This window comes from Thermobia domestica, chromosome 13 (genome assembly GCF_964235325.1).
Source record: "Thermobia domestica chromosome 13, izTheDome1.hap1.1, whole genome shotgun sequence".
In the NCBI taxonomy this organism is placed as follows: domain Eukaryota; kingdom Metazoa; phylum Arthropoda; class Insecta; order Zygentoma; family Lepismatidae; genus Thermobia; species Thermobia domestica.
The window spans coordinates 79,544,444-79,569,845 of NC_137466.1; the positions used below are offsets into that span (position 1 = coordinate 79,544,444).

General features: G+C 37.2%; 1 protein-coding gene across 5 annotated transcripts in view; it reads right to left on the reverse strand.

The window, feature by feature from the left end:
- The window catches only part of rols (zinc-RING finger and ankyrin repeat domain-containing protein rolling pebbles), a 339,176-nt gene that overhangs the window by 203,630 nt on the left and 110,144 nt on the right, over positions 1-25,402 (reverse strand). The window contains exon 1 of one of the 5 annotated variants that reach the window (XM_081735975.1): positions 3,858-5,181. The exons of the other annotated variants lie outside the window; for them this stretch is intronic. Within the exon in view, the coding sequence (XP_081592101.1) occupies positions 3,858-3,909 (52 nt within the window). The 5' untranslated portion in view covers positions 3,910-5,181. Of the gene's footprint in view, positions 1-3,857; positions 5,182-25,402 lie in introns of those variants that run through there. 5 annotated transcript variants of the gene reach the window in all.

The following is a 25,402-nucleotide window of genomic DNA, read 5'->3' on the forward strand; positions in this document are numbered from 1 at the left end:
TGTCTGACATCTAACAGTCTTCCATATATTACATACGTATACGTATGTTACAAACATCAGCTGTATATTATATCCGTCCACTTGTATATGACATCCTCACTGCCTATATACAGTCATACGGAAAGTACGTATGGATAGAACATTTATACGGAAAGGATTATAGAACATACGGTTTCAGTTATACGTTTTTCTGTAGGATGTATATAGTCGTACGTTAAGCCCAAAAGCTACAGGATTTACGCATGTAACCTACGTTTTTATGTACGCCACATATGTGTTTTCTTTGTATATACAGTATATAAAATGTGACTATCCCTTCCCATGTGATTGATTTTGTGCCTTTGAGCAAGCCCAGTTCTTTTCGGGTAAAACCACAACATTCTTCTTTCGGGGGAAAAGCCACGATGTTCACAAACAGGCAAAAACAACGGAGTCTTATTATTGAAGAATTTAATTTTGTATCTGAAATCGTAGGAAAGAAGTCAGACCAACAAGTAACAAAGAAGGAGAGGTTGGAATGAAGTATGCAGAGTTCACGAAGGGGAGTGCTAGATAAACAAGGTAAGGAACCACTGTCCTAGTCCAAAGTAGCAATATTTCAATACATGATTCTAGGATAGCCTTACAATTAAAACTAAATATGTTCGAGTGTGTATGCCACACTCTAGCCAAGCTGGTCTTTGGTTAGTGAGATAGTTGAAGTCAAACAATGGCGAAGTCTGAATGCTATCGGCATTACAGTTGTTACAATTATTTAAATTTAATTATTCGGTTATTTGAATATTTTTCTGCTGTTATTCGAACAACGAATACTCGAAGAATCCATTATTTGAAAGTTAACAGTACTAATCGACATATTACGGTGTTTACTATGCGTCGTGAGGACCCAATTGGGAAATTAACTGAATAAAAGAAAACAGCAAACTCTTGTGAGGAAGGAAAACTGGTATTAGTGGCTGTGGAGAACCGATGTGCTGACCAGACGCATCATCAGAATGCAAAATCAGATTGTAGATCTTTGCCTTGACAAGCTTTTATGCCAAAAAATTTTAGTTTAATATTCATTAGTTTGACAATGTAAATATGTGTCTAATGTCATTGGAAGAGTCCATTTGAAAATTTACTGGTAACGGATATCTTTTGGGGCTGCACAGGTTGGGGAAACTCCCTGAGTTTGAACTCAGCTTATATCGGAGAGCCTTTCCTCTCTTCTCACCCTTCCCAACAAAACTTGAACTGATCTACTCTTGATGGAGGCTCTATGAGAAAAATTTTTTGATTTCATTAATCCTGTTGATCCCAAGGTACGGATAAACTATTCCCTTCCAAGGAATAATTAACACTTTTGACCAGAGTATATACACTTATTTATTAAAAACTAAAAGACAGTGTAACGATTTCGACAACTTAATATTATCTTCATCATACACTAACTGAACTGTCTGAATGAGTTCAGTTAGTGTCTGATGAAGATAATGTTAAGCTGTCTAAACCGTTACACTATCTTTTAGTTTTTAATAAATAATCCCATCCAATAGGTGTTACCACTCTGACAGTGCCGCTTGTTATGAAGTAAAATTGATATTATGTGAACACAAACAAGCGAAAAATAAGTTCAGGGGAGTTACTCTGTGCCTGTACTTACATATTTTCATGTTTTTTGAATCAGTTACGAAAAAAAAAAATAATAAAAATAGTCACCTGGTATTCTTCATAATCCTTGTAGGAACCTCTCAGACCATATGAATGTGCTATCTACGGCAGTTATCTGGGATCAATTGCTGATAACAGAAAATCCGATGAAACTCGGAAGGTAAAGGGTATGTCCTATTTATAGTTAACACAAAATAAAAGTATAGCTTTACTGTGGTAAATGAGGTATCTAACATGTCGTGTAAAAGTTAATCCTAAAAAACTTGCATCGTTACTATCTTGTTGAATGATGAAACCTACGACTACGGTGAAATACGGCTGTTATCCTGTTGGTTATGCTAACGGGTAGTACTCTGAAGTCTGACGGGTTGCATGCACTGACTGACCAATACAAATGCTTAAATAAAAACATTTATTTATTTGTTTGTTTTTCAGAAATAAACCAATACAATAGCAATAGTTTGTGTGTATGTGTTTGTGTCTAATAGCATAATTTGCACTTATTGTTGACTGGGTGTATTTGTGTCTTGTGTCTATTATTTGTAGAAAAGTCATGAATAAAGTAAAAAATAGAAGCAAAAAGCAAAAAAAACAAACGTAATTGGCACTTCCTTTAATATAGTTAAATTAATCTTATCACATAACTTCTGTCTGACGTAGGAATTGTACAGTCAACAAACTAGGGAAAATTTGATAAGAAAAGGGGAAATTTTGAGGGTAATTTTCTTCAGGAAACCTGAAAACATCATTGGTAATACATAAGAAGCAATGTTGCCAGGTGACAGCAGGCGAGCTTATAAACATTCCAAATCGACAAGCTTCGAGAATAGTTCAAACAAGTAGTGATTTGATTTGATTTTGAGTTTAACGTTTCTTTCAGCGACGAGGGAATATGAGACGTGGACCTACTGAACTATATGAATCCAAAGCACATGAGCTCCCACCGTCAAACAAATAGTGGAAAAAAACTGTGGTTACTACTGTACGTGTCACTAAAATTTAAAGTTTAACTTTTGTCTGTTAACAAAAAACAAATTAATTTTCGGTGTAACAAAGAATAGTGCAGTTGATTTTTTAAAAAACAACGAAAAAATCAACTGAAAGAGGCGGTATTTCTTTTGAGAAAGAGTGGAAACGTTATTAGCAAGACTACAGTATAACTTCCACATTTCGTAAATATATATTTCTCTGACATGAATTTAATAATATTTTTACTTGGACACACTTTTCAAGAGTCTTCTCCACACCCACAAGCACCAGCTAACTGCAAAGAACAAAGCATCTTGTCCTGTAGACCATTATAACGATATCACAAGGGCAAAGGGATTTAAGGGAATGTATTCTCCAGTCTCTTCGTTCGGGTCTTCTTTTCTTTAAAATTAAATTAAAGCTTTCAGTCTAACGTCTTACGTTTATGCCTTTTAGGCAGACGGATACTATGATTAAGGCAAGTGAATGATGCTGCTGCTGCTGATGATGATGATGGAAGAATTGGTGGAATGAAAATGAGGGAGGAAACGGTTGAGTTGACTTAATTTTGAGTTTTACGTCCTGTTCAGCAGCGAGGCTATACGAGACGTGGACCTACTGATTAACGTGGAATCCGAACCACATGACCTCCCGCTGGGAATCGAATCCGTGTCTCCCATGCCAAAGGCGCGTACGCTAATTGCTTAGCCGCGAAGGAGCTCTGGGAGGAAACGGAGTCCCCGAAAAGTCCATGAGCACTTTATTCACCACAAACTTACTTGACCGGAGATTGCACCAGGGACCTCGTGCACCAGAGGTAAGCGCTCTACTAATGAGCCACCGTGCACCCCATATTCTTTTCCTTTAGACCACTGAAAGATATTACAGGGACAAGGAGATTTACAGAAATCAGGGGCGGATCCAGGACACCGACCTCCCCCCAGAAGAGGAAACTTTTTAATTTTATATATAAATAAAACCCATTCCAGATTTTGAAACTCTTAAAAGTAGCAGTATTATAACCCACCGCCTCCCCCAGAAGTCGGTCCTGGATCCGCCCCTGACGGAACTATATTACTTAAATTAGTCTCTTCGCCCGGGTCTGCACTTTCTCTAACAAGGGTATTCTTACTTCTTATGTAGACATGAATATTTAGCGTCTCTATATAAATATTTTACGTAAGTAAACATAATACACATTTCTGTATTCTTTCTTTAGATCACAATAAACTTACCTATAACACTCCTACTTATTCCAGTCCATTGATTTTGTGCTCTGGACCCCATTGTTGCACTATTTAATTGACACCTATAGAGTTACCGAAAAAAGTTAACACCATATCTATAAGAAACTAGATCACACTTCGGTACAACAGATGCCACTGCAAGTTGAGAACGGTGTAATGTAACTCCTTCCAAAATTTTTTAACCGAATGTCACAAATTTACTTCGTTTATGGGTTTCAAAAACTTTTTAAAAAGGTCACTTCAGTTCTACTGTTAATACGAATATACTTGATCACAATCACACACACACACACACAGGCACTCACAGAGACATTAGAGAAAAATATGTATAAAAAGTCTATCACACTTTTTTTTTCTTGTTGTATTTATCTTTCAAAAGTAATTAAATGAACACCAACGGCACAAGTGTAAAAACAATTGCTACACTTTTACACTAAGATCCAAAAATATATATCACTGGTATCACAGCACAATAATTTGTCTTATCTAAAAACTTTACAATTCCTAATTAATAACTGAAAATCATCTTTGACACCGCAACACTGATTTTGTTTGATAAATCATATTGTCAAAGTAATATCGTAATAAATTGAAAGAAATAAATATAATTAATGTTTATGATGTCACATCACCACAGCAATGTCTTAATGACTTGACTTTCTCTTGTCGGCAGCAAGAGGGCATTACTGTGCACGATAATGCTTCTGCCGGTATATTATACAACTAACACTTGCCGCTTTCAATCAACGTTAGCTATATCAGCATGTTTTTATTGTCCACTCTTTTTTCTTTTCGTGCTATCATTTAACAAACGTGTTGTCAGCAAGTATGCACTACACTATCTTTTCTGCTGTTATGTACAGTCTGTGTGGGATATACCCATATATGTAAGTCTGCATTCATTTGCGCTCAATGAACTTCCGAACGACCGTCCAACCAACAGCGGTTACACAACCATCACCAACACCACATGAAAATGTGTGTAATGTATTGTAGGATATGTGTGTGGATGTATGACGCTGATGTGAACGCTTTTAGCGTCCTCTGTTCACTGGTGGTTTGTTTCGAGCTTCGTTTATAGGCTCCGTCAGCAGACTGATGAAGCGAGCGAACACACATACATATTCTGCTGCAGGCATGAAGAGCCTGGCAGCACTTGGTTTCCACCTACTTTCTTTCTTTTCTTTCTTTCTTTTTTTGTCTTCTACTATTTTTCTTTTGCCTTCTTTCTTTCTTGTTTTCGGTCTCCTTCTTCAAATCTACCTGCCTGCCTCGTTGAGGAGATACCCTCCTCTGAAGCACAGGTGCCAATTCCAGTACAAAAACACCAGATAATTCTTTTAAAAAACACCTGTTGCATTAATTAAGCAAGTGGCTAAATCACGTTTGAACTAGTAGGCTATTAACAGTTTGCGCATTCGCTTCCTCAACGGATGCAATATTTGTGAACACTGTTCTTTCAGTAGAATAAAGGATGCAGATTGCAAACACTCTCGTAAAAGAACGGAAATTTTACGCAATAAAAATCCATTAATTAAAAAGAAAACACAAAATAGGCTATATTTACAGCAGATGCCACAACTATAACTAAAGTGATAGGTAGACATAACATTGATAACGTAAGTGTAAGCATTAAGAGAAGAACTGCACGCACCATACACTTATGGGGGAACATGGTGGCTCAGTGGCAGAGCGCTCACCTTTGGTGCGAAAGACTCCTGGCTGGACCTCATGCCATATGAGTTTCTGGTGGAGAACATCGTGTTTGTGGGGATTTCACGGAGTTCTGCCGTTACCTCCCACATTCCAATTCAACCAATTCTTTCGTAATAATTCAGTTTCACTATTAACCCGTTTCCTTTAGCCTAAAAGGCATAATCGTTGAACACAAAACTAGAAGTTTCATTTCATTTTATTATACATACTTCAACAATTTATACGCACTTCTTCAGGGCATTTTAAGCCTCATTAACGTCTAATAGCTTCCATCACAACCAGGAGCGGATTAAGGGCGGAGCCAGTGGAGCCCAGGCTCCGGGGCTCCTTAAAATCCCTCTGTTTAATACTAAAATATAGCAATCAACTCATTATATTACAGGCTTCACACCCATGCTAAATTTTTTCCCGCTCGTCACGATTGCGGTATCGCTAGATTTACCATCAGCAGCATTTAACTATTATTAATGAATGTAATTATTTAACTGTTAATAATGAATGTAAATAAACTAATTACTGTAAACTTGGAGCACATTAAAATATTACAGCATAGTTCTCGGTGATTCGATAAGCCTATGAGGCTGTGGAAGGCAGAAAAGAAAATTTATGCGCTGGAACTATTTGTTTAACATAGGGCCCCCTTAAAATAATCGGCTCCAGGGCCCCAAAAGCCTTAATCCACTCCTGATCCCAACGCGTTTGGTGTCCTAATCCTGTGTGTTACTCGCTTGTCTTCGTTCTGTCAAGCCCCTGCATTTTACAGTGGATTACAAAACAAATATTCTCGTGCACAGAAGCAAGCCCATCCAATTACTTATCCAGATTTCTGGGCTACATGAAGAACATGATAAATAATTATTTCTTTATTTCACTTAATTATCATTTGCAAATATATAATTAGTTTCAAAAGTATGAGGTGGAAATGTACTAGAAGATCTCTCGAGAAAAAAGCTTCTTTTCAACATACTCTCCTAACAATTTATTCAGCAGAATTAGTTCAGACAGATCTTTACATAAGGACGAACGTCAGTAGCAATAAACGTCGCTTGCCGTTTACTTAGGCAACCAAACGATACCCGTAGAGCGGCATCAAATGGACATTCTAAAATGAGCCAACAGTAAAGCGTACTTTGTTAATTTCGATCGATGGGTGTAATATGTATATGGACTACTATATTTTCATGTTGAATATTATTAATATAAAGATGGCCATACTACGAAAGGCAATGTACGTCCAATGGATCTCCTTACTTGAGGATTTCTGAATATCCAAATAGTGAATATGCTTTCTGTGTCCCTAAATATCCATAAACATAAATATAAATATATTTAGCCTTTAAAATGAATATGATGCTGTTAGGAAGAACATCGCTATATTGTACAGCCATAAGCAAAAATAGGTAAATATGCTCTATATGTTCTTTCGTCAATAACTTTGAAAGTAGGCTCAGTGGTAGAGCCTTCACCTCTGGTGCGTGGGGTCTTTGGTTCGATCCCAGCTCGCGCCCAATGAGCTTTCTAGTTGACAAATCCATGTGCGTGAGTTTTCTCGGAGTTTTCCCGTTTCCTCCTACTTTCTTCATTCTACCATTTCATTCATTTCTCATCATCACCGACTCCTTTAGTCTAACCGGCATAAACGTGGGACGTAAAGTTTCAAGATTTCATTTCATTTCATTTCTGTACACAGAAATGTAATGGTGCTTCTACGGATTATACGGCGTATACCCACCTAATAGTGCAACGTATACTCACCTTTGCGAAAGTATGTAAGTAGGAAAGTACGAGCTTATGCAGGGGTGGGTATATGTTATACTTTTTTTTTTGAAAATGATCGGGTGTGTATATTTACTAAAAATTTCAGCAATATATCACTGTCTATTTAGTTCTGAAAACGTTGTTCTAATTGACCAATGATAATGTAGGGTATATGTGCGAACACTTCTTTGTCTAGTTCATAATTTTAGATTCATGACTTTTGGAGATCAGTACGCAAAAAAGTGCCTGAAATAACTTCCCTGAAATCACTTGCTTCCATTTTTTGGTGTCCTAACCCTCTGTGCTATTTGCCTGTCTTACCTTGATTGGTGAAGCACTTAATTGGTTTTCTATAAACTTTCTGCTGCAACCCAATAGACTACTTGTTGCTATTGCCACGCAGTTGACGTTGGTTGATAAACAACCAATAAAATTAGAACACTGTCGTTCGATGAAGTGATTTGGACGAAATGTATTAAAATTTACCATAACTTTCTACTCACCCCTCAATACAAGAGTGACAACAGAGGGCAGCAGTTTTTTTTTTTTCTTGCTTGGTAAGTGAGTCAACTTAAATCTCGTCACACACAAGAAATCCCATCAAATAGCATGTCGTATGACACCCGTTGCCAGGAAAACCTAAGATTACTGTGGGTTTAGTTTGCATAAACGGAATTAGCACTATATGACGTGGAATTGGCAATCATAACAACAGATATTGAAATTTTACTGGCTGTTAAAGTCGAAGACTTGTGATAAGGATATTTATGAGACATAATTAATAGTTTATAAGAGTCATTTGTTGGTTGGTTAGTTTGGAGTTTAGAGCCCTTTTCAGCACCGAGACTACACGAAACGTGAATCTACAGCTTAGTGTGGAATCCGGACTACGAGTTCCTGACAGGAACTGAACTCGGATCTCCTATCGCAAAACCACGCGGAAGCTCGAGAATATTTTGTAGCCTGTGTGTGCTGAGATTCCTTGAATATAATCCACACACACACACAAAACGTATGTAGAGTACGTAAAAACCTAGGTTACATGCGTAAATCCTGTAGTTTCTTGACTTAACGTACGAACTGAAAACGTATGTTTTAAAATACTTTCGGTGTGTGTTCCATCTATATGTACTTTCCGTAGTGAGCGTTAAGGATCTCATATACAGGTAGAAGTATGTAACATGTAGCTGACGTATATAACATATGTGTACGTATGTAATATAAGGAAGACTGTTAGACGTCAGACATCCTGCAGAGGCATGATGTAACATCTAAGCGGGAAAAGGCAGTACATATGTAGCATACGGATAACGTATGCCCCGTACAGATTTCCGTAGTAAACATATTGATTCCGTATATTTGTACAATATATTGCCGTCCGGATAACGCACTTTGCTCAGTGTAGAAAGAATATATACCGCGTGGGCAACTGAGATTAATAAAAGTGAATTATCACTAAAGAATTGGTGGAATGAGAATGAGGAAAAAACAGGAGAACTCCAATAACGATGTTGCCACCATAAACTTATATTGTTTGTTGACACTGAGCGTTCCTTTTTCAGTATCGGAACTGTATTGTGGATCTAAAGTTTAAGACGGAATCCGAACCATCGTAATATAGTCAATGCTCTCCCACTGGAAATCTAACCATAGCCACTATACCAATGGAGAGACTTACAAACTCATGTCCTGGGATCCAGTCGGGGACCTGTCACACAAAAAGTGAACACTCTACACTTGAGCCACAGTGTCAATTATATTACATTTATGTAACAACATCGTGAAAACATGTTTGCATAGATATTGCGTCCTAAATGTCAAACACTGGACTGATCATACATTTGTGCAAGTCATGACAGAAGAAAACGGCGTAATTTAATCTTTTAGCACTTTAAATATTTGTGTTCGATTTTGACTCTGCTAGTTGGCATCCCTGAAAAACGGTGGAAGGTCATAATTACAATGGATAAACTAAAGCCAAGTAGACGCACTACGGAACACTTCGGTATGTACGAAAGAGAGAGAAAACCCTGTTGAGAACAAGAAAGGGAAAAAAAGTGACGAAAAAAAGGCTTTTGTAGTAAAGTACAATAAGGAAGAAAAAAAACAAGAAGGGAAAACAAATACGTCCGTCCTGTCAAATTTCACACGATAGTTCAGAGGCGGTAAAAACAAAAAGCGATTCGCATTTGTTTCACTAATTTCGCGTTTGTAAGATAATACAAGGATAGGCCCTATATATTTTTTAATTAAAAAATCATATTAATTCCAAGAGCGAAATTTAGTTCCACGTCAAAAGTGTACACAAAAAGATTGTGGAAGTTGGGCATACCCCGTTTTTGTTTTCCTTTTCGTCCATTCAATAAAAAGCGGTTCCAATTATGAATGTAAAAAGGGGCGCACGTACTACTCTACACACGCAATGTACACACGTGCAGTGAAGTCTTGTGATCACGCACTTTGGACAAATACAGGGTTACTTCGCAAAGGAAGAGACAAATTATATTGTTTAATGTCATTTTGTACAGAATTCTTCTCAGTAAAATTACAACGCGATAGTGCCAAATTTTGTTAATACCTTTGTCAGTTATTCTTTGTAATTTAACGGGTTTGGACATTTCATGTTCATATTATTTCAGACTACATTCCACTGTCATGTAATTTTATAAATAACACTTTTATGTAGCTTTTCTCGTCTGGAAATCATAGTTACCTTGTGTTTATATTGTCTCAGTTCAAAAATATTCGATACTAAAAAATCTTCAGTTCCTAAAAGAACTTTACTTTTTCGGGATGTTCTCCCTTTTTCTTGATTTTCTTTTGTTTATTTCGTTTTTGTGATGGATACATGCCCGAACGCGCACAATCAAACGGAAGGAAACGCATGTCAACAAAAACATTTTCTTTTTTAAGTTGTAAGATAGGTCGTATTAGCGTGAAAATTTTCTGTTTGATATGTATCACATGCGACTACTATTTTGCAATTATATTTTGCCACATCTTACCCGCCTGTTACGTAGTGTTACCACGATGTTAAATAACATTTTGTGATCCTATCTATCCTCTTCGTATATCCTTATCGAATTTCTACAAAATGAATGACACAACATTTTCATTTTCTGAAGCAAAAAATCCCCACATAACACTTTTATGCCTTTATGTCCAATGGCTCAGAACAAATGAATTTACAATTTCGGACTTCTCTTGACGGAGATTGCACCATAAAACCACTTAGCTTGTATACGTACAGATGAATGAGATATTCATTTTTTGTGTGCATCGGAAAAGCACTATGCGAGCAGATGAATGAGACATTCATTTTCTTTGCATCAGAAAAGCACTATGCGAGCAGATGAATGAGACATTCATTTTCTTTGCATCAGAAAAGCACTATGCGAGCAGATGAATGAGACATTCATTTTCTGTGCATCAGAAAAGCACTATGCGAGTAGATGAATGAGACATTCATTTTCTGTGCATCAGAAAAGCACTATGCGAGCAGATGAATGAGACATTCATTTTCTGTGCATCAGAAAAGCACTATGCGAGCAGATGAATGAGACATTCATTTTCTGTGCATCAGAAAAGCACTATGCGAGCAGATGAATGAGACATTCATTTTCTGTGCATCAGAAAAGCACTATGCGAGTTTCATTTTTTGTCAATAGTGTCTGAAGAAGAATATGTTAAATATTCGAAATCGTTACAAATTATAATGTAAAATAAAGTGGGTTTTAAACTTTGGTCAGTGTTCCTTTTGTTAAAAAAATGTTTTTTAATCAACTGTACACAAATATACTAATAAAAATAGTGAAATTTATGTCAGTGGTCAATCTTGCCCCTTTCTCCCTCCTGGCAACATCTGAAATGGAGATACTACTCCGGACTAGCAGGTTAGTAATCTCCCAGCACGTGAACCAGTCACTTTAAATATTTTGTTGTTGGAAAACCGCGTATACGAAACGACGCATGTCTATTTTTATGGACAAACAAAAAAGAAGTCAAAGTTTAGCACCAACTAAACGCTCTAAAAACGCGCGTGCAACAACGAAAATCGCCTTCGCAATGTCAAGCAACATACTTACAATTTTCAATAATTACTTCCCACGAAATTCGTTGACTACCGATTTTTTAAAACCTTGAAACTTAGCCAGAGATGACTATTCTTAGCTGCAATGGAAATTTTTATAACTATAGTACAGTCATTGTTTAGCTGTAAGTACGGAGAACGAAATGCAAAGAAACGCAATATTTGTGCGGTCTCCAATCGCTCGTATAATAATTTACAGTATTGAAATAAAATGAAATTGTTAAGTTTTACGTACCATGGTTATGCCGGCTAGGCTAAAAGAGACGGTGATGATGAGAACTGAATGAAATGGCGGAATTAAGAAAGTGAGAGGAAACGGGAGTACCATGAGGAAACCCACGCATACTGTGTTTGTCCACCACAAAGTTCACTTGGCAGAGCGGGGTTTGAACCTGGGGCCCCATGCACCAAAGGTAAGCGCTCCACCTCTGAACCACTGCGGCCCCCAATATACAGTATTGTTTTCATTTGTTACCTTTCGTTTTGACAGCATTTCGACTCATAAGAACTAATTAAAAAATAGAGCTTCTGCATCCGCGGGCCTAAGCCTGCTCCAACGCCATCTGCTAGCGACTTGCGGAACTATGTCAAGCGGTCCAGCCTAGTGACTAGCATATGCAGTCGCTCTATTTTTGTAGCTCTGCCTCTAACAGAGGTATGAGGAGCTTTGTGACTGAGTGTCCGTCACGTCTTTACGTGACTCCCAAGCTTGCCTCACGATGCTCGATGGACGCCGGTAATTGACATACCGGCTGGGAATCGAGTTGAGTTGATTTTGAGTTTAACGTCCTGTTCAGCAGCGAGGCTATATGAGACGTGGACCTAATTGATTAACGTGGAATCCGAAACCACATAAGCTCCCACCGGGAATCGAACCCGGGCCTCCCATACCAAAGGCGCGTACGCTAACCGCTTAGCCACGGAGGAGCTCTAGCTAGGAATCGAACCCTGGCATGAGTCCAATACTCAAACCATTAGACTATGAAGCTCCGATCATAAGAACTAATTAAATCCATAAAACCAAAATTTAAAAAAGAGAATTCAATAAGGAAATCCTTTTGTACACCCAATAAACTTACTCAAACGCCACACTTTTCTCTCTCTCTCTCTCTCTCTCTCTCTCTCTCTCTCTCTAGGAGAAAAGATTCACAGAATCCTGTAGAAGTGTTCGCTTGAACGAGTTCAAATCCTACACAGAGACTATTGTTAACAAGAAAACGAAAAATGAGGAGGGGTCGAGAAGACTAGATATCGTAAGGAAAAGACCTAGTTCTACAATAGTTGAATTTTGCGCTAAAGAAAGATACTACAGTTTTTTTTTTTTTCTGATCCAACAAAACTAAAACTCGATTCACTTTTTCTACTAAGAATCTCCTCTATCCTCTCTCCCTCCCCCTTTCGCTCTGCAAGCATGATAAAAAAAAAGAAAGAAAAGACGAAATCAATAGAATTGCCACCAGCAGACTCCCTGCTGAAGAAGAAAAGTTATTTTACTCCTTTTTCTTCTCAACATCAATGGATAAAACTGGCACACACAGCAAACGTCACGAAAATTCTACACAGACACTTCTCCCCGCACAGATTTCTCCAGAAAATTCTACCATGGGGGACACCGCCGCGAATAAGTGGGTTTCCAATCCTATAACACTGCACCAAACCACCAAGAAATTAGCGTCTAACTATATGGTGTAGAAAGATGTAAGTATAAGACATTTTAAATGATGGCTTCATACATTGAAAATCCAGAATTACGGATTCAATACCTCGTATTAAGATCTGAATGATCGTGCTACGATTTCACATTCATTAAAAGGAAAAAAAATAAATAATAAGAAGGTGAAAACACAACAAGAATCAAATGAACCATGAAAATGTGTTTGTAAACCAGGTGCGTAGCCAGAAATCTTTATTGGGAGGAGTCCAATACTGCAAGTCACTACATCTACGTAATATTTAACGGGTATTCTGCATCCGATAAGTAATTGTAAAGTACATCCACCTATATTTTCAGGGGAAAAAATATAAAACTAGATTACTTTTATAAGAGAAAGAGTACAGATGAAGTGTAAGATCAAAGTTTCACGCTACATCAGTCATTTTCCTATTAAACAAGTATTATAGTTTTATTGACAGTGTACAAATGTATGTTAAGTTAGTTTTTTTATTTATTTTTTTTTTTTAATTTTTAGGGAGCGGGAAGTAGTCGGAGGTAGCATAAACTGCTTCAAAATTGTCATTTTAATTTATTCATACTTAACATAATAATCATTTTACCCATAAAATATCAATATACACCTCAGAGTTGGTTTCCTTCATCTTCTTCGGTGGAGTTCATCTTGAGCATTATCAACAAGCAGCAGTTCTCTGAAATAACTTCTCCCCTCTCTTATTTGCTGTTCTCTAAAAGAGTTTTTTTCCCTCTCCTATCTCTTGTTCCCGAAAACAGTCTTTCCGCTCTCTCATTTATTGTTCTCTAAAACAGCTTTTGCACTTTCTCATTTGTTGATCTCTAAAATAGCTTTTTTCCTCTCTCTCGTTTGTTGTTCTATAAGAAAGCTTTTCTGTCACTAATTTGCTCTTCTCTAAAAACAGCTTTTCCCCTCTCTCTTATTTATTGTTCTCTAAAATAGCTTGTTCGTTTTCTCGTTTGTTGATCACTGAAATAGATTTTCAATTCCTTCGTTTGTTATTCTGTAAGGCAGCTTTTTTTTTGTCACTCATTTGCTCTCCTCTAAAACAGCTTATCCGCTCTCTCATTTATTCTCTAAAATAGCTTTTGTGCTTTCTCATTTGTTGATCTCTAAAATAGATTTCCCCTCTCTCGTTTGTTGTTCTGTGTAAGGAAGCTTTTCTGTCATTAATTTGTTCTTTAAAACAGTTTATTTTTCCTCTCTCATTTATTGTTCTCTAAAATAGCTTTCCCGCTTTCTCATTTGTTGATCTCTAAAATAGCCTGTTTCCTCTTCCGTTTGTTATTCTTTAAGACAGCTTTCCTGTGACTCATTTGCTCTTCTCTAAAATAGCTTAATACCTTTCTCATTTGTTGTTCTTTAAAATAACCCCCTCCCTCCAAACAAAAATTCTTTCGCACTTTACAATTAACTTTTTAATACTTTCTAGTCTCTCACACCTAGTAGCAAAAGTCTTTTGATAGAAATAACCTAACAACTTCATTCTCATGGTTTAATGAAATATCTAAATGTATGTTGAGAGACCTGTAGAGTTTGGTTGAGGTCTCAGTCACGGCCAGTATGTTCGTTGGGGTGCTCGCTTATCTTTACTTACATCTAACTTCTTTCATCAAAAGAAATGTACACTACGAGACGAGTAGTAAATTTTGTAGAAGTACCGTCTCATCTTGATTCTCGAAGAAGTCTTTCTCGTCTCGTCTCGAATTTGAGAAAAAAGTAGTTCTCGTTTCCTTTCGAGACGCGAAGAGACATTTCTCGTTTTGTGGACAAGACAAATGCGTCACTAAGTATTCATGTACTGTGTCACCCCGCAACATTTTTCTCTTGACTATTTAACACTGGCTATGAACAGCAGATTTCTTTTTCCCTTTCCCGTTGTCCTTGCATCATACTATTTACCATAGCTATATAGATATATGGTTAGCGCATGCGCGGGAGACCCAAGTTCGATTCGCGATGGGAATTCATGTTCGGATCCCACTTTAAGCTGCAAGTTCACGTCTCATATAGCCTCGGTGCTGAAGGGGACGCTAAACTTCAATTCAATCATAACACTATGTATTATCTCCTTCAGAATACAACTTCTCAAATATAGTATTTAACGAGCCATTTCTTTTACATCCTTTCAATTAACTTCAATATTCTTCTTTCCTTCTCCGTTTCTCTTAATACTTCTTCTTTAATCATTTTCTTTTCTGTCTATCTAATGTTCTTCGTTCTTCACTACATCCACGACTCGAGGACCCCTATGCAATTGCATTTATTAATTTTTGTGGTACCCATAAGTGTAGGAGTTGTGGCTAAGTGGTTAGTGTTCCCACCATTGACACGTATACGTCATCGGATTCTATGGTAAAGTGTAAGTCTACGTTCCATAGAGTCTCGTTGCTGAAAAAAAAAAGGCTCCATGTCGGCGAAATTAAAACAGTGCTAATTTTACAGTAATTATGGGATATCTTCAAATAGATAAAAGATAATAGAAAAGTGGAACAAGAGCTCACTAGACAATATTATTTTACATAAGATACCGTTATCGCGACTCACTTATCTGTTTTCGATTTCCAGCCATTTAGAAAATCGGCATTTATTTTCGCGTTTCTAAATGGCTGCAACCGGAGAGCTACTAGGTGACTCGTGATAACGGTACTCATGCAAAATAATATTGTCTAGCGCGCTCTTGTTCCACATTTCGATTATCTTTTATCTATTAGAAGATATCACATAATTACTGTAAAATTAGCGGTATTTTAATTTCGCAGTGATTAGGCCTCTTAAACTATAAAGACAGTCCATCAATACGTGTGGTACAATGCGCCACGGTGTTTTAACAGAACGCTAAAAGAGCTAAAGGATTTAGAATGTACAGCAAATAGAAAAAAGAGATACAGTGATGAAGTGTGGCTATGTGAACACCTAGGCAAGCTGAGTATAACAGTATTTTTGCTAGTTACGTCACACATCGACTAGTTTATCTGTCATCTTCAAGAGTATTCTTTCATCTCTCTTCAGTTTCTTTTCCTTATGCCTAGATTGTAAATTTTGTTACTTTCTTCCTTTCTATCTGTCATTTCTACGGAAAAGTTTCAGAGAGAAACAAACAGACCAACAGCAAACAACAGACTTCCAAACTACTGTACTACTACTAGAAGTTGAAAAAAGGCTTTAATACATATATACGTCGAAATAAATAAGCAAAAAATATATGTGTATTATCTTTGGTTTTTCTTTTTCTTCTTCTTTTCTAGGAGGAGAACAAGTGCCTGTTTGTCAGATCAATATCTTCCCAAAATGTTCGACTCCTCCCTTCACACACATCCAAAGAACAGGAGAAGAATCTTGGAACGTCTTCAGCTCCTGCCTACGTGAGATTAATGCTGATTCAACGCCTTCTTGAAACATCATATTATTTTTTTTAACATTCGATCACGAACTCTCAAATTCACACAAGCATTTTTCCTCTTCATTCCCATGCACATTCACACACAGTAGCTATATGATGCAGTATTATAAACATTCACACACATATATATTCAGTCACTCATGCTGACACACGAAAGAGTTATTCAAGAGTCTGATGGTAATATCTGTTATGCTGTCTTTGTCACTGTTACCATGTCACTGAATATCCGAGATGTCGAATTTGCAATCGGGACTCGCACAGGCTCACACTCCTATCCTCAATATGGCTCATTAAGGCAGGCCGCCAATGACCAAAGAACAGACAGCCGAGCCAAAGTACAATACTGTGGGTAATTCAACAAAGCCTCGTTTTGCCAAATTCAATGGAGCACTGCTAGGCAAAGGCCTCCTCGACGTTATGACAGAGACACACAGTCAAGGCACTGAAGCTTCTCTCTCCACATCCTCTCCTGCTGCCCTCTGCCTCGACTTAGCTGCCCTGTCTCTGGTCAATGTGCGGCCAACCTAATAATGGCGGCCACCAGAATAGATCTGGGACTGCCTATTAACCACGAAAGTTTATCTATTTCCAGTGGAAGTATTCTATCTCGTCTTGTAACTCGACACGAAATTTCTGTCGCGTCTCGTGGGCAACACCATTTATTAATCTCAATAATGTTCAAGTTTTCTCAAACTCGCATTTCCTCGAACTCGGGTTCCAGGCGGTTATCCTCAATAAGACTTGCTTAAGCTCAAGCGGTTTATCTCGTGCTCAATAACCCCATTGGGCTCATGCTCACTAAGGGCTTGAGCTCGCTATCTTGAGTGAGACTCTCCTTAGCTCGATCTCACGTAGGGATGCGCACGAGACAAGATTTGTGGCTGTCTCGTCTCGAAAATGTGTTGTAAAAGTGATGTCTCGACTCGAAAAATGTATATTTCTCTATTGGAAGAGCCATGTCTCGACTCGAATTTTATCAGGAAAATCCTGTCTCGACTCGTCTCGTGCGCATCCCTAATCTCACGCTTAGCTAACTTTATCGAGCTCGCGCTCACTAAGGGTACACGAGCGCTAACTTGACATAGCACAATCTCACGCTCATTAACCTCATTAAGATCGCGTTCACTAAGGGTTCGCACTCGCTATCTTCAATGAGACTCTTCTTAGCTTGAGCTCACGCTCATTAACCTCGCTGAGCTCGCGTTCACTGAGGGCTCAAGGTTTCTATCTTCAAGAAGACGCTCCCGAGCTCGATCTCACACTCATTAACCATTGTGCTCACATTCACTAAGGGATCGAGCTCACTATCTTTAATGAGACTCTTACTAGCTCAATTTCACGCTCATTGACCTCGTTGTCTCGCGTTCGCGTTGGGTCTAGGTCAAAACCCCCACAGCCAAAACCCCCACACTCAAGAAATGTCAAAACGCCCACACGATCGGTCATAACTCCCACACAAATGGACAAATCCCCCAAAAGCACGAACGGTCAAAACCCCCACAGCCAAAACCCCCAAACTCAAGAAATGTCAAAACGCCCACACGATCGGTCAAAACTGCCACACAAATGGACAAAACTCCCACACATAGCAACGGTCACAATCTCCACATAAATGGACAAAACCCCCACACAAATGGACAAAACCCCCACACAATCGGACAAATCCCCCACACTCTGAAAATATCGTGATTGCACGTCTTTGTTGCGGCTCTTTACGACGCCCACTTTAGTGTTTCTGTCATTACAAAACAGTGCAAGAAGAATAGTTGCAACCTCGGTTTAAGTGGAATAAAAATGTTATTAAAAAGTACAAGGGCAAGACATACAACCAGGATCATTTCAGAGTGTGGGAGATTTGACCGATTGTGTGGGAGTTTTGTCCATTTGTGTGGGGTTTTTGTCCATTTATGTGGGGATTGTGACCGTTGCTATGTGTGACTGTTTTGTCCATTTGTGTGGGAGTTATGACCGTTGGAGGTTATGACCGATTACCAGTGTGGGGGTTTTGGCTGTGGGGGTTATGACCGTTCGTGTATTTGGGAGATTTGTCCATTTGTGTGGGGGTTATGACCGATCGTGTGGACGTTTTGACATTTCTTGAGTGTGGGGGTTTTGGCTGTGGGGGTTATGACCGTTCGTGTGTTTGGGAGATTTGTCCATTTGTGTGGGGGTTATGACCGTTTGTGTGGGCGTTTTGACATTTCTTGAGTGTGGGTGTTTTGGCTGTGGGGGTTTTGACCGGTTCCCTTCGCGTTCAATAAGGGCTCGAGGTTTCTGTCTTCAAGAAGTCGCTCCTGAGCTCGATCTCACACTCATTAACCATTGTGCTCACATTCACTAAGGGATCGAGCTCACTATCTTTAATGAGACTCTTACTAGCTCAATTTCACGCTCATTGACCTCGTTGTCTCGCGTTCGCGTTCAATAAGGGCTCGAGGTTTCTGTCTTCAAGAAGTCGCTCCTGAGCTCGATTTCACACTCATTAACCTCATTGTGCTCACATTCACTAAGGGCTCGAGCTCACTATCTTTAACGAGACTCTTACTAGCTCAATTTCACGCTCATTGACCTCGTTGTCTCGCGTTCAATAAGAGCTCGAGTTCGCTAACCTTAATGGGACTCTCCCTAGCTCGATTTCATGCTTATTAACCTGATTGGGCTCGCGCTCACTAAGGGCTCGTGTCTGATAATGTACAATTTTCTAGTTTGAAGGTCATTCCTTAGAAAATTGACTGAAATAACGCTAGAAAAATATCTGAAAGTAACAAATTTTCAGTACTACCAGCGTTGCCAACTTGATCAGACGATATTATCGTACGTAGCATTTAAAATTATAGTTTTTGTCGTAAAATTATCGTACCTTTTGATTCTAGTGTCAATATCAAGCTGCTTTATTATTATTATTATTATTATTATTATTATTATTATTATTATTATTATTATTATTATTATTAAGAGGAAACTAACTCGAACGTTTGCAGCTAAAACTATATTTAACAATCTAATAGAAAACAGGACTGAAGTTTTACCAGTTTATCGGAAATAAATATGTGATTACCCTTCAACATTTTATATCTTTACTTGTTAAAAGTTATCTACATCAAGTAGTAATTTTTCTTGATTGAGTAGATAACGCGGGTTTCCTGTGTATGTGGTGCCCGGTTTAATTACAAATGAAACCACATGCGTGTAGTGCAAATACTAACAATGATTTTCATCAATTTTATAGTATCAGTTCAAAATGTATGCGAAATTGCAATGATCTGATTAGCCAATTACCTGATAATAACAAACATGAGTAAACACGTGAATTGGTTCTTGCGATTTTAATGTACAATAACCTTAAAACGTAGCTAACAGTATAACGTAAAATATTTAAATTGCTTCCCTATTAAACTTAATTTACCTGAATTATTTACCTTCTAAAGACATTGGTCGCCTTTGTAAGGTTTTAAGTAATATCGTTGCAAAATTGGTACTCTTTTAAATTTGTTCCAAACTTCAAATACCTTCAGAACTATCTTTGCATTTTACCAGGAGGTATTAAATTATCGTATACTTTCCTATTATCGTGCATCAAGTATTGTACATCGTACGGGGGTCAAAATTATCGTATGATTCGATAATTATCGTACATGTTGGCAAGGCTGAGTACTACCTAACCAGTATGGTAGACGATGTTTTGATTCGTAAGAGTGAATGGTTGATTTTCTTTACCTGAATTTTTAAAAAATGTAAATTGGTTTCAGAAACATCATTCCAGGTAGATTTTCCTGCTGGTCTAACGCATGCATTTTTCATGCACATGGTCCTGGGTTCGATTCCGGTAGGTGAGCACTAAAACAAATTGAACACATTACGGTAGATCGGATTTCACTTTAAACTGAAGGTTCACGTTTCATGTAGTCTTGGTGTTGAAAAGGACACTAAACCGTAATTCAATCAATAATCAGGGGTCAATACAAGACAGATTCCTGGAGGATAGGGGAGGGCGAGAACAAGATATGCTTAAGAGATACTTAGTTTTATTTAAACAGATCCACAACATGGGTGCAAGTGCTGCTTGGGGGATGAACGACCCTTTACTCCCCTTCCCCCTGTATCTGCCGTAGGGGTCTGCACGGGCTCGGCCTACAAATCATATATCACTTCGGGCTCGGGCCGTAAATTTTTAAATATACAACCATATTTCTCGGGCCTAACTTTGTAAATATACTGCACAACGATATATATTGCACCATTCTTTCTGGAGAACTTTTAAAACACAACTGAAAAATTAAACCTCTAATTGCTCTAAATAAAAATACAATTCTGCGTTAATTATTAAGTTTCTGTAATTCGGGCTCATTTGATTATCACACGAACTGGTGCCTAAATGCTAAAAGATATTTCGGACTCGGGTCGGGCCTCACATTGTAAATTCACGGGCCGGGCTGGGCCCGAGCTAAACATTCCAGCCCGTTTAGACCTCTAATCTGCCTATCACAACAATATATCAACGAAACCGAAAACGTGAAATATTAGCTGTATCAGCGAGTCTCTTTCTTCCCGCCTAGCGAAACCTAAGATGCTGCTGCTGTTATGATTATGATGAATCTAAAATCAAAAACAAAAGTCACGAAGGGCTGCGGTGGCTCAGTGGTAGAGCGTTTACTTCTGGTGCTTGGGGTCCCTGGTTCGATCCCAGCCCCCTTGCCAAGTGAACTTTGTGGTAGACAAACACCGTGTGCGTGGGTTTCCTCGGAGTTCTCCCGTTTCCTCCCACTTTCTTCATTCCACCATTTCATTCATTTCTCATCATCACCGTCTCCTTTAACCTAACCAGCATAACCGTGGGACGTAAAACTGTGGGATTTCATTTCATTTCATTTACAAAAGCCACAAAATGTAAACGAAATTTCTTTGAAGAAAGTTTACATAGACACAGTTCTCATTTCTCGACATTACAAAGTTCAAGGCGAAACACAGACTGTAGTACAATATGTATTTACCTTAAGCAATCAACTACAATAATGAGAACTCCAAACAACAATAGACAAAGAACATTAACCTAACCAATAACACATACAATATACAAAGAATTAAGTTGTCTGTTGGCGTTTATTTATAAGGCAAAAATAAATCAAGTTAACACACCATCTCAAACACAGACTGTATATATCGTAAATATAAAAGAACATCTATACGAAACGCATTACATCATAAAGGTAACTCTTCTTGTTCCTTGTTGCTTCAACAAATACATTGTGCGTACAATTGATTATATTTCATGTTAAACCAAACAGGTTTATACGTACTAATTATCGTGTCACCGTAAAGCAAACACAGGGACTGAAGGATGATAAGAATTTGGAATAAGATGATTATAAAATAACCTTTTCTCTTTCTTTCTTCTTTTACGTTTCAGTTTAGAGAAAAGAAAAAATAATCTTTAATAAAAACAGTATAGTTTAAAACGTCATAACTTGTAAATGATCTCAAAATTTAATATAAAAGATAAGCCGAAATGTGAAAGAAACATTTTCTTGTCACGCTTTAAATTGTGCTTATTGTGAATCCTACATAGTACCTCTATATTATTAGGACCTCTTGTCTGAATTTATTCATCTTTAATGTAATGATGTTAGACAATTTCATACTTTATATCTTTCGAACAAACTTTAAAAAAAGGATGATGATCTCGGTTCAACCCTTACAATTTCATATTTTTATATCTTTCGAACAGACTTAAAAGAAGGATGATGATCTCGGTTCAAAACTTACAATTTCATATTTTTATATCTTTCGAACAGACTTAAAAAAGGAGGATCTCGGGTCAACCGTTACAATTTCATATTTTTATATCTTTCGAACAGACTTAAAAGAAGGAGGATGATCTCGGTTCAACCCTTACAATTTCATATTTTTATATCTTTCGAACAGACTTAAAAGAAGGAGGATGATCTCGGTTCAACCCTTACAATTTCATATTTTTATATCTTTCGAACAGACTTTAAAAAAAGGAGGATCTCGGGTCAACCTTTACAATTTCATATTTTTATATCTTTCGAACAGACTTTAAAAAAATTAGAAGGGTCTCATGTCAACCCTTACAATTTGATATTTTTATCTCTTTCGAATAGACTTCAAAAATGGAGGAGGATCTCGGGCCAACCCTTACAATTTCATATTTTTTTATCTTTCAAACATACTTCAAAAGGAGGTGGATCGTGATTCAACCCTTATATACATATAAGATATCAGATATGTTCATATCCGTAACTTCGACATAGGTGCACCGATTTTGATGATTGTTTCTTTTTCTGTTTGAAGAAAGTTATGCGTTCCCGGCGGTTCTACGTAAATTTCTTTTGGATTTGATTATAATCTTTGCAGCTAGATCACGAAAACTCAATGGATGCTACGTTGAAGTTAGTTAAGATTTTTATTGGAAAAAAAGTTTTGTATTGTAATTGAAAAAAAAAATCTTCTATACAATCATTTCTGCAGCTGGGTGCTCTGTGACATCACCCAGCTCAGTAAATCCCACAGGAAGAAAACGCAGCAAACTGGAAAATCTGATATTGAAAAATGCAGTGGTAACATACAAACAAATATATCAACGACACAATCAATAGTTTTTGCAAATACGTCACTCGCGAATCCTTGAATATTAGTGCCCTAACACTTGTTTCATCCCATTCCCTTAGTCGTTCTACCACCACAATAAACCTTCATAAGTGTTCTTACGTAATATTTTGGACTATTAGAAATGGTTGTTCAAGATCGTCATTTTTGACAGTTGGTGATAGTCTCAACAATCTCCTTTACATCTTTCAAGACCTGTATTTCAGAAATTTAGCGCTCCTACTGAGCCACCGTGCCCATGTAGCTACTATAATCCGACAACCATAACTTCATGGCTAGCTAAGTTGGAAAGTCAAATATACCTTAACAAATGGTCACCTAATCTTATGGTCACGAAAATCAATAACCTCAAATGTTTCGTTCTCTATCAAGTGTTGCACGTTGATTCAAATATAGTGTTGTATTAATTTATAGCTTCCTACACATTCAGCGCCCCAGGCATCAATTCATTGCCGTCGAGCTATATTAATATAGGGCCTTATGCAGAGTCGTTCTGACGATAGATTAGTATCATATTAAAGTGTTCTACTAAAAGTAGTCCTGCCTTTAGTATGACGCTAATCATACGTCAAAACTACTCTGCATAAGGCGGATAATATTCAGTGATCCCTGGAACATTAATAACACGGATCACACGATTCCATATCCTTTTATTATAGGCAACCAACATTTCCTAGATGCTGTGCAGGTTGCATAGAAGCTAGGAAAAGTAATAGATTTCAAACAGATTGTGAATGGCACCGTAAAGGTGTTAATGGATTATTTCCGCTGCGATAATTGTTTTAGCTGTCTACTGCGAAAAGTAGAATTGAAATATTCGCTTTCCTCTAAGAGTTATCGTGTGGAGTAACGAATGAACGGACAATGTATTAACAGTACAATGTTGTAAGTTCCAGTGTGTGGTCCTATAAAATGGGAATTGACAAATTAGCATATTTATTTTTTATTTTATTTTACTTTCGAGCAACGAAAAATGAGAAGAAAGTCTTGTGATCGTGAAAAAATCAAATTCGAGATATCAACGGGTTTACATGCTTCATGGCCCATAGATAACGAAAAAGTTATTCTTCGATATTTGTCCGTCGCACCTAGAGGCCATACCGTTCAACGTACCTCAACTAAATTTTTAACTTAAGGCTTTTATGTGATTTTTAAGGGGCGTTTCGAATTTTCTTCCTACTTCTAAAAATAAGGGTAGTTTACTATAAAGGCTAAGAATAAGAAATTGAGATTTTCTCAAAAACGGTTTAACGATTTTGTCCATATTCATAAATCAATTTTCCAGAAACAGCCTCAATCATGTGGTATAAGTAATTTCTCTTGGAAAATTTGCGAAGGAGTAGTTTATTATTAGGGGTTGAGTTTTTTTTTTTCTTTCAGATGGTTTCCTCGAAACGACTCAGGCAATTTTCTTAATATTTCATACATAAATAAATCGCTAATAATGTGACAATATAGTATACTGTAACTCATTTGTGCTGAAAAAAAATTAAGATCCGTATTTTATTCTTCGCAAGAGAGTTTTTTAAGATGATTTTTCGCAAAACGACCTCAGGCAATTTTGTTCATACTTCAGAAACAAATATTTCATTAATAGCATGACAATATGGCATAACTCATTTATGCTGAAACATTCTACGAGAGGTAGTTTATACTTGTGAGTTTTTTAGGCGATTTTTCTCAATAACGAGTCATGCTATTTTGTTCATAATAAGTAAATATTTCATTAATGACTTTACAATATTGTGTGAATTATTCCTTACGAAAAAAAAATCACAAGCGGTACTTTATTCTTGGAGATAAATTTCTTTTCAGACTACTTTTTTCAAAAACGACACGAGCAATTTTGGTTATATTTCATATATAAATAGTTAATTATTATTCTCATAATGTTACGTTAAATCACTTTCATGAGATATCCACAAGGGATTATTTACTCTTGAGGTGAGTTTTTTTTTTTTTTTAAATTTTGTATAATACCACTCATGCTATTTTATTATTATTTTATAAACAAATAATTTATTCATGACCCTAGCATATGGCATAAGTTATTTCTTATGGCAAAATCTACACGGGATAGTTTACTTGGAGATGAGTTTTCTTTCGGTGAAGCTTTTCGAGAACTCTTAGAATTTTGTCCATATTTCACCAATAACTGCAGCATAATATGATTTGGTTTAAGGAATTGGAGCAAGAAAGTTTAGTGTGATGACCCGTACCTTTTTATTAAAATTAATTGCTATGCTACGAT